The 11,714-nt window shown below is 33.6% G+C and overlaps 1 protein-coding gene across 1 annotated transcript; it reads left to right on the top strand.

Moving 5' to 3' along the window:
- The first annotated feature begins 10,494 nt into the window (after positions 1-10,494).
- Positions 10,495-11,714, top strand: LOC122589143 (pentatricopeptide repeat-containing protein At2g40240, mitochondrial). The gene has a single exon (XM_043761385.1). It carries the CDS (start codon positions 10,534-10,536, stop codon positions 11,497-11,499), a length of 966 nt encoding a protein of 321 aa, XP_043617320.1. The 5' UTR covers positions 10,495-10,533; the 3' UTR covers positions 11,500-11,714.

Here is an 11,714-nt window from a genome sequence, read left to right as displayed (position 1 = left end):
ATGGATGGAGGATTAGGCTAAAAGAGGGGGATAAAGGGTGTCAAGTATACCCCTAACCCCCTATTTTAGTTATATTATAGCTTATAAATATATAAGTTTAATTTTTAAAATATTCTTTATATTAGCACTTAATAATCAAACTAATAATTTTTCAAAGAAACAAATTGTTCTGAATTAATCGCAATTAAATTATTCTTCTGATCTATATGTCAACTCATTAAATAAAATAATGAAAATTGATAAAGAGACCTAAATATAAAGACCTAAAAAACTAGCCTAACAACTTAAGTTATCACACATGTCTTTACATTTAAATGCGTTGATTATTTTACTGTGGAATTCCTATTATATCTCTTTGATTGAATAAGTCAACTAAGTCATTTTTCATTCTTCGAACGTATTTTGGGAGCTCATGCCTGTGATCGTAATATGGTATTCCTAATTAAGTGTTTTTAATAATCATTGTATTGTATTTTACTTCCTCTTCGTAAGAAATATACTGACATTTTATACGTTGCGATTAAAATCAACTTTTAAAAAGTATGATGAGTTTCGTTTGTCAAGTTTAATCCGATTAAATTAGATGTTATATTACTGCCATATATTCATGTGTTCTATAAAATGCTTTTGTGGCTGTATTTTTTTTATTTTTTTTTGCACATACAATTAGATTATAATAAAATTTACTAATTGTTAAAAATATGATATTTTGGTAACATATATTGTATTTAATTTAGTTGGTGTATATATTCATTTCTTGAATTTATGTTAGATATTTATTATATTAATATATTATATTTAATTATTAAATAATTATTATACATGTATGCATATGTTAAAGAAATCGATTATAGAATGCTGTAAATTTGAATAACTGTTTGACGAAAATGATTAATATAGTACTAAGAAAATAGATTTACTACTTTGGAAGGGTATATTCAGAAAATTATTATTCAAAACTTTAGTTTTTCCAATTATAACATCTTGTTGTTAGGCTTATGTAGGTTCATATATTAGGCTTCCATATCAACACTCTATAATTTATAAGTTTCGTATATATCGAATATAGATTTATTTATTTGTTTGACTTCGATTTGTCAAACACAATTTTTTATTACACTACGTTCATTTTATTACAAAAAAATACATAGTAATATTAAATCAAACTTCGATATAATTCTATGTTGTTGACTTCCAAAAATTATTATTTATGTTTAAAATATACGAAGTGTGCAATCGTTTATCTATGTTCGTGCATATATATTAGTATCTTCTAAAGGTGTGGTACATATGTCTCAGATGTGTTAAAAACAAAGAGAAATGACATGAATACCCACATTTAAAAAAAAATATATTAGTTTAGTCAATTTTATTTGAATTTTCACAAAATATCCAAAAAAATCATAATAAAAAGTTAAAATCGCAATGAGATTTTGGAAAAATTGTATAGAGATTTTGTAAAATTATATAGAGATTTTGAAAATATCTATGAGATTTTGACTTGTTTAAGATTTTGACCTTTTTTGAAATTTTGACTTCTTAAGTAGGACCGAAGCCTTCGCTCACTTTGATTGAGGAATGGGAAGAATATATTCGAGGCATAATTTAATAAAAGAAAGTAAAACAAAGAAAAACTTGAAAGATTGAATAAAAAGAAAAACTAACCTTCAGGGTTTGAAGAGATATGTTGGCTCAAAATAAAACTGGCATAAGGAAAAAACTATCAATATATGTGGAAGAGTGAGAGATAAATGTGGGTAGTCGTAAAAGTCCCAACAATGCAGATTTTACTCCTTGACTTTCCTTTGACCGCTAACATTAACCATGAATTATAAAACTTATCTTTCTTTGCAATGAAATATTAGTTTTGGGGACAATTGTTTGGGGTAGAATTTTCGCTACCAGGATCCTGAATAGAATTTATACTTTAGTCTTTTTGAAATAAACACTTAATAATGTGTAGTCTTAAAGGTTCCTTGATCTCGGTTAGTTTATTAGTTCAGACTATGTTATGTTATTATCTTAAGATAACAGGATCTTGATATCTTCAAGATCCATGATTTCACTAACGAATATATGTCTAGTTGTAACATCCTGAACTTTTTAATTAACGGTTGACTTGAGTCGTTAAGTCAACACTATTTTGGTCAAAAATCACCTAAGATAATCTACGTTGAAGACTTAGATTAATTATGTAACCAAACTTTCGTTCGTGAGGTTGTGTGCTCGTAGATCTTGAAAGTTCAATATACTGAGTTGTTGAAATAATTGCGAAAATGTAACGTATTTGCTAAATATTGAATAATCACGTAAGATAATGCTAAAATGAATGTTTTTATCAAGATAGGACTGTAAAAGTAAAGATCTACTTGTAAAATCTAGTAAATGAACGTATAAAGTGCTAAGATCTTGAATAAAAAACGTTGAAACGTGATAATAATTAAGAATTCGTTATGAAACTGTATAAAAGCATAAAATATGAGTAATTAATGTACCTGAACGTAAATAAAAAGATTACTTTGTGAAAATTGATCAAAAGTAAGCAAAATGTAAAGATATTAGCGATAATTGTAAGAAAAATGCTATATAAAATATATATTAAGTAAAATGCATAAAAAGAGTAAGAACACCGTGATTTATTGACGAGGAAAAGCCCTTAATCCTTCTGGATCACCGGCATAAAAACCTCGGGAGGAAGCAATCGTCCCTCCGTGCTACTTTTATTAAGATAAATCGAAGATAATTACAATTCGAGAGCCCAAGTGATTGATCTAAGTGTTACAATGATGTAAAGTGTTTTGTGTTATGTGTTTACAGAAGAAAATAGAGAGAAAAGAGTGTTTTTTCAGTGGTGAGTCGATGTGTAAGCCTAGCAATCACTTGTCCCTTTTATAGAGAAACTATCCAACTAACTATCCTAAAAATCTGGGATCTTGAGCTGGAAATCAGGGATCTTGAGTATCTTGAGCAGATTTTTCTCTTTGACTTGATTACTCGGTAAATGGACGTTGTGGAGCCATTTCCACACGTTGTTAACTATAAATTCCGACTTTGGGGGCAAGTCTTCATTTTACCTGTTCCTGTATTACTTAGTCAAAGTAAAATAATGGTCATATATCTTAGAGCTCCAAGATCCTGAGCTACGAAGATCTTGGAACCCGAAGATCTTGGACCACGAAGATCTTGAACCTGAAGTTCTTGGAGATGAAAATCCCGTTAATTCTCAAGGAGATTAAATGATTATGTGTTTTATGTGAAACGATTAATATTATGTATAATGAAAGTAATTAAAGCAACGTTATGAAAGTTAAGTGCTTGTTAAATCGTTAAGTCTCCCGGTAGGTGAATTAAGCTAAGAAAGTCAAGTTTAGAAGTTAAGGGACCTATAATGGAAATTTAGGAGAAGATGGACAGGGATTAAGAAGTAATTAGGCATCCCTAATTGTCAAAAATCTGGAAATTACGTGTGTGAGAAACCCCAAGCCACCCCTTCCCTCTTCCATAGCAATTCTTCATCTAATCTTTTCGTTCGTTGGTGTTTCAGGCAAGTTTTGTTAAGAATTCTCATCCTCTTAATCACCTACAGCTAATATAGATGATTTCCCTTTGATTTTTGATGATATGAGTCAATTATATAGATTCAAATCTGGTCTTAGGGTTGGGTTGATTTAATTGCAATCCGATTATCGATTTTGAATCTTTCGCATGATTAATCGAGTGGTTAATGTATGTCAGTAATCCAATGATCAATTGATGGTTTCATGGTGTTAATTAAGTCTTAAAAGATGCCTTGAAGTGATCTATAAAGTTTCAGGTCGTGAGGGTTTGAGATGGGTTCAAAACGAAAAAAACACGAAAATCCCATTTTTGGAAAATCTGAAGCCAGTGAGGCCCACTGGAATGTGGTGCGACCCACTAAGGGTCAGTTTTAGGTCAGAAAATGTTCAGTGCACCCCACTAACTGCTCTTCACCATTTTTGCTTCGTTTAACTTATGTAATGTATGTTTAATGTATAATAGGTTGTCGGGGATACTTAGCAAGCACTGTAAGACATACGTAACTCATTATTAAGCTGTACCAAGGTAAGATACACTACTGTGACACGCTGAGGGTTCAACAAAAACATAGTTTTCATATAATAACTTCCCTTAATGATATCTTGTTTGCTTATAGGTACTCGGGATTATATGGGAGGTGATATGGGCTATGTAGATGCATATGAAAGCCTGAAATGTTACCCCAATGATACGTACTGATATGAGATGCTATGTATGCTTAGTAGATGATATGATATGAAATGATATATGATATGAGATAATAGATGATTTGCAACGATATATGACATGAGATGATATGAAATGATATCTATATATATATATAATATGATATGAACGATGATATGAAGTGATGTACGATCTAAAATGATAAATGATATGCAATGTTGTAATGATATACGATATGCAATGATATATGATGAGATATGTGATGTAACAATGTATGCGATGTAATGATATACTATGAAATGATATGTAATGTCTTGAGATGTATTGAAATGTGATATATGCTGATGATAAAATGAAATGTGCATGTTTGTATGGCTTGTTCATCTAGTTCACTAGACTTGTTAAGTTGCCATGACACGTTCACGTTTAAGGGCCAAAACGTAAAAGATGTTATGCGATGATGTTCAGGTAATGTGGACACCTAAACTATATGTGATGTAAACCAAGCTTGTAAATGATGTGGGAAGTGTTAAGCTTACCCGTACATGCATTTGCTAGGGTTGTGCGTTTGATGTGGTTGCTTGGGTGGCTCCTTGCAACGAGGTACAACGTGGAGAGTAATATGGGAGGTCTTACCAACCCCACTTGTCTTGTACATACGGATTACTCAGGGATTGGCTTGCCATTCCTTAACGACATCGATGGACAGCCGTAAGGTTTAACCATTTAGTCGGGTGGGACTTATGTCACCACTATAATGATGTGTTGATGTGAGATGTAAAGATGTTAAAGATGTATATGCACATTTAGGATGAACTACCTTATATGAAAGATGTTGAATGCAATGATGTGATGTTGTGAGATGATATGTGCCTTAATGATGTTATACGACTTTTATAAAATATTTTAATTGGACAAACGTCTTATAAATGAGGTGTTATCTTACTTAGGTAATTCGTTAGCTAACACTTGTTTTCTTGAAATGTGTTGTTCCTTCAGGTTTAGCAAGTTTATGATGGATGATGAATAAAGAGCAAGGCATGAGTAGATTATTTGAGGATGGCTTTAGTTTACCCTTAGTGGCTGCTCACTTTAGACTTTTGCATTGTGTTAAGACTCTTATGACTTGTATTCGTATTGTGGTCGGTTGTTTTATGTTGGGCAACCGATGGATTGTCATTTAGACTTATATCAATGATATGGCAAGTAACACCATTTAATGAATAAACCAAACTGAATTTTATTGGTTTGGACTTTTAGATGTTTGTTCCGCCTTTTTTGACACCGTTAGGTGAAAAACTTTGGAAATCCATATTTTTAAACAACAGGTGTTACACTAGTACAATAGATATTATGTGCAGGATTAAAGTAAAAGCGTGTTATATGAAGAAAACGTGTTTCAACGGATAGTTTACCATTACAACCACAAGAATCGGGATTGATAATAGATTTACCATGTGAAGAATAACACTCAACTGTCATCTATGCCATTTCTTCAGCGTAGAGAGCAAGTCTAGGAAGATCCCATATATTTCAGAGATATGGTTCAACGTCTAGCTCTAAAAATAGAAGAAGATCTCGTTCAGAAGAAGGGGACATTGCATACATTACACACATAAGCAATCATCATACAAGTATTCACCACCACCAACAACAACAAATTAGTTACTTAGATGTTATTAGTTTTCTTATTTATTAGTCCCTTCATTCATTGTAATTATTCAAAAACACTAATAATAATAAGAGAACAGCAGGTAGGATCAATTGAATCCTCCCGGGGTTTTTTACCTAAGATCACTTAACTGGATCAAGGGTTTTCCTCGTCAACAAAATTCTGGTGTCGTTGTACTTTTAGGCTTTTCCTTAAGATCCTAGCTTTAATTCATAGTGCTCTACTTTTATCTTCACCAGTTTTCTTAATTACTCAAAGTATTTATGTCTCAAAGGCTTTTTCAAAATTCATTTTAGTTAAAACTCTTAGTTTTAGTTATTATTAAGAAAACTTTACTTTTAATTGAAAATCCTTGAACACCAAATCCCACTTACAAATCTTCAGTTTTTGAGTTGTCTAAAATCCTTTCTAAAATTATCTTAGGTAATTTTTGACCGAAACAATTTGGCGCCCGCCGTGGGGTAAAAAGTTGTTTTTGCAAATAAAACTATCTTCCTGTTGTTGTTGTTGTAGTTACATTTATTGATTTTTTAAAAATCACGTAGTTCATTAAATATTCATTAACTTGTGCTGTTGTGCATGGGGTACTCATTAGAAAATCTCATTTTAATGCAGCCGTACTTCAAGAAATCGAATCAATGGTCTTGAAATTAATGGAAATTGGCACATCGACCCACCATCAATTCGTGAAGCAACTTTTAATTTCTTTGAAAACAAGTTCAAAGAACCAATGAAAGAAAGATCCACTATCAATTGTCGAGGACTGAAAACCCTAACCCAAGATGATGCCAACCTTCTGATATCCCCTTTCACCTTCCAAGAACTTACTCAAGCTGTATGGGACTGTGATGGGGATAAAGCACCTGGCCCAGATGGAATGAATTTTGCTTTTATTAAAAAATTCTGGAATTTATTAAAATTCGATTTCCTTAACATCATGATCGATTTTTATTATTCCGGAACAATAAGCCATGGTTGCAGCTCTTCCCATATTATCCTCATTCCGAAAAAAGCATCGGCAGCAACACTTAATGATTACCCCCCATCACTTTGATTGGAAGCATCAAAAGGTAATCTCCAAGATCCTTGCAAATCATCTTAAACAGGTGATCTCTCGAGTTATTTCTCCAACTTAATCGACCTACCTCACTGATCGGAATATTCTTGATGGACCATTGATGCTCAATGAGATCATTACATAGCTAAAAAAGAACAAGCGTGAAGCTTTTTGTTTCCAAATTGATTTTGAAAAAGCTTTCGACTCATTAAACTGAGACTTTTTATTGAGCATAATGGAACAAATGCAATTCCCGAGACGTTGGATCTCTTGGATTAATGGCTACCTATTGTCCACTAGGTTGGCTGTCCTAGTGAATGGTTGTCCGACTTCGGACTTTAATTGTGAAAGGGGCGTCCCTCAAGGAGATCCACTTTCTCCCTTTTTGTTCATCATAGCCATGGAGGCCTTTTCAAACATTATTCAACGAGTCTCAAACCTGGGCTTAATTAGGGGTATTAAATTACCCAATTTCGGTCCAGATATATCCCATCTTTTATATGCGGACGATGCTATGATATTAGAGCCCTGATCGGAAACATACCTTCACAACATCAAGAGAATTATGCGCGTGTTCTTCCTAGTCTCTGGTCTTAGAATAAACATGCACAAATCTTACTTTTTTGGTATAAACCTATCCCCTGATAAACTAAACACACCTGTCAATACCCTCAACTGCCAAATCGGTACGCTGCCAATGACCTATCTAGGTCTGCCAGTCGGCACCAACATGAATCGTATCAAAAATTGGCTCCCCGTCATCCAAACCTTTGAATCTCGTCTCTCGCAATGGAAAGCATCTACACTATCCATCGGTGGTAAGGTAACTCTGATTAGATTTGTGCTTGATAGCCTACCTACCTACTTCTTCTCACTGTACAAGGCTCCGATAAGTGTTATTTCAAAACTTGATTCTATTCGTAAGAATTTCTTTTGGGGAGGGGGGGGGGGGGTTTGAATGGGAACAAAAAAATGGCGCGGGTATCTTGGCATAGGTTAACTCTGCCTGTCAACTCAGGTGGTATTGGGTTGGGTAATCTATATTTGAAAAACCTTTCTTTACTTTCCAAGTGGTGGTGGAGATTTCGGATGAATCCCTCCTGCCTTTGGGGACAGGTTATCGCCTCCATTCATTCCTCGAATAGGAACTGTGGACCTCTTCCTTTTAAACCCGGTTTGATGGGAGTTTGGAAGGTCATCGCCAACCTAAACTCCCATCTCAATTCTTTTGATGTTTCTTTGGAGAAATTGATCATAGGAAAAGTTGGAAATGGATCACACATTCGTTTTTGGATCGACACTTGGAATGGTGAAACTCCCTTCTCTGAAGCCTATCCAGACTTGTTCAAAATCGAGAATTATAAAGACGCCACCATCAAGGATCGATGTACTGGTCGCGGCAGATTTTCACATTGGGAGTGGTGTTGGTCGAGAACACCATTAACATCAAGAGAACTTGGTCAACTGGAACAGATGCTCAGTCGAATTGCTAATACTTCTCTCACACTTTCTGAAGACTCTTGGAGCTGGACACAAGACAATACCGGCTGTTTCTCATCCAAGTCTATGCAAAATCTTTTACATCAAGCAGAACATGGACCTAGGTTCTGGATTTTTCCTTGGAATCGGCTAGCACCCTACAAAGCTAACCTACTTGGATGGAGACTTGAGATGAACAGGGTCCCAACAATTGATCTCTTGGTGAAACGAAATGTCCCACTTAACTCTACTACATGCCCACCTTGCAACCAATGTGATGAATCAACTAAACACTTATTTCTACAATGCAATTTTGCTAATATCTTATAGAGTCACGTTATCTCCTGGTGCAAACTTCCCCTCATCAATCCTGACAACTTCAAGGAACTCTTTGAAGTGCACAAGAACGTCAATCTCAGCCCAACTATGAGCGAAATCATCAATCTCATCATTCTGAATTATTGTTGGATTATTTGGAAATGTAGTAATGATTCTGTTGTTTCCAACAAGAGTCCTTCAATCCATTTTGCTAAAAAAGAAATCAAGACAGTGAGCTTCTCGAGGATCAGAAATAGGTCTTCAAAACACCAAATAGCATGGTCAAATTGGAATAGCTTTAATATATAACTCTGTACTTCTTGCTAGTTACTCGCTAGTTTATTTTAATAAAAGCACCTTTGAATGTTCAAAAAAAAAAAAATACAGTTCTTAAATGCAAAAACTATATTATAAATTTAATCTCATACACCCTTATGTAAGTTTCCTAAAATAGTTATATATGTCTAGTAATATTAGTCGTTTAAGGGTTGCATGGCAATGTTTCGCTTACGTTACATACTTACATCGCACCGTGTTTTACTGTTTGTATGTTGTCACGTCGCAATTAATTTTTTTGGAAGTTTTATCTTAGTTTTACGCTTGGTTGTTTGCATAGTTTATTTTTTATTTATTATTATTAGTGATTCCCTATTTGCCTATATTGGTATTTCCCATCTGTTTTTTTTTTATATTTATTTTTGGTTTTTTACATATCTTTTAATTATTTGGCTTTATTTGTTTTTCTATTTTTACTTTTCTTACACAAAATCAATATATATATTCGATACTGAAAACTTTTGAAAATGGTTATATTATTGACTACAACATTAATATATGTATTTAATACTGTAAACATTTCTCTTTTTATTATTAGTGATTGCAAACATTTTTCTTTTTATTAGTAGTGATTGCCTTATGTGAATATATTGCCTTATACAAATAATGATATTTGGCATCCCTTTTTTAGGGTTTATTTATCTATTTTTTGGTTTTTCACATATCTTTTTCTTTTTAGTTTTATTTGTTTTCTTATTTTTACTTTCCTTACACAAAATTACTATATGTATTTGATACTACAAACTTTTGAAAGTTGTTTTGGTATTAACTACAACATTAATAATAAATATATTTTATGAATAGGTTTTAGATAAAATAAAACAAGTATTAAAGTAAAACAAATAAAACATTAGGTTTTTCTTCAGTGATAATCACCCTGCATCATGAAAATCATCGTACATCAATTGCTCTATGAATCTTCGTGCATCATTTTAACCATGATCTAAACGTCAAAATCTTGTCTTATTTGTTTTATTTTAATACTTGTTTTATAATACCCAACCCCTTCATGAATAAGTGTTTTTAGTTTTTCGTTTCAATTAAGCAATTATGGGTTCAACCACAACATTACTTTTTTATCATGATATTTTTATTTATTTTTCTTTCAAGTTTTCTATATATTATGGTTTTTAAATTCTTTTTGAGAGTAAAAGTAAATATTATGTTGTGGTTGTGATATTTACCCATATAAGAAAAATAACAGCGAACACTCCCGGCAATATACGGGATTAACCTTGTATGAGTTCTAGAGTCTAGACTTCTATGAGTTCTAGTCTTAGATGGCCCAAATCAATTTTTGTGAATCAGTGTATCATAAATCTATGGGCTTAATCCAGGCCCAATATATAATAAAACCCCTAATTAGATATCACTCAGTCTATCACTTTCCCATTTGCTAACTAAAAATCCCAAATAAGTCATAAAACCCCCAAAAATCAATCAACCAATGAAAATCATGTTCATTATACGCAAAACCCTTAAAATAAAGCCGTCGTCTCTCTTCCGCTTAATCTCTACCGCCACTCTCCCGGAACCACCAACCTCCGCCGCCTACGACGAACTAATAAACACTGCCGGCCGGAACCATGATTTTGCCACCGTCAGCCACCTCTTAAACCAACGTTACGAAAAAGGGTTTTTCGCAACAAACAATACATTTAAATTCATTTCTACAGATATATCTATACTTAATGATGTATTAAAAACAGTATCAGATCTTGAGAAACTACACTGTCGGAAAACCTCGTACACTTCCTTAATTTCTACACTATGCAAAATAAGGCGCGTGGATGACGCGCTGACCACGTCGAACGCAGCACTCGACGGAGATAAGTCCAACGCCGACGCCGCTACTTTCCATCCCATCATCAGCTTACTCACGCGGGGGAAAGATTTTGACGGCGCGTGGCGCGTAATTGGGCTAATGAAAGAGAAAAACGTGGCGCGTGACGTCACGTGTTACAATTACTTTTTGACGGCGTATTCTATATCGAAAGATCTGAAGTCAAACATCGATGTTTTGAAGAGGATGGCTGAAGAAGGGCTGAAGGCGGATGCGCGTACCTACGACGCGCTGGTGATTGGCGCGTGTAAGATTGGGAAAGTGGATGGGGGGATTTTGATATTGAAGAAGATGTTGGATGATGGAGTTGAAGCAATGTATGCAACATATGCACATATTATAGGGAGTTTAGTGAAATTAGAGCGGTTTTCGGATGGTGTGAAGTTTGTGATTGATCAAGGGGGTACGGATAAGAAATTGGATGTGCATAATTTTGGATTGTTGGCTACTAGGTTAATTGGTGCTAAAAAAGTTGATGAAGCAAAAAATGTAGTAGAAGAAATGGTCAAAAGGGATTTGGAATTGGATGATAATTTGAGAAAATTTTATGATGAAAATGTTAAGGTTTGATAGTTGGATTTTGAAGTTGTTGGATATGGATCTTCGTTGGCTTTAATTGTGTTAACGATTAGACTTGTATATAATGTAGTAGAAGATTATGTAATAAGATGGATTTAACATGATGACATAAAGAGACCATCTGATTTGTAGTGCACTATGTCTATGTAGAGATGATCTTAACTCGAATAGTGATTGTTACAAACTTTTTTCATTGTCTTAAAGAA

The sequence above is a fragment of the Erigeron canadensis genome, chromosome 2 (genome assembly GCF_010389155.1).
Source record: "Erigeron canadensis isolate Cc75 chromosome 2, C_canadensis_v1, whole genome shotgun sequence".
NCBI lineage: Eukaryota > Viridiplantae > Streptophyta > Magnoliopsida > Asterales > Asteraceae > Erigeron > Erigeron canadensis.
This window is presented reverse-complemented; position numbering and strand designations above follow the sequence as displayed.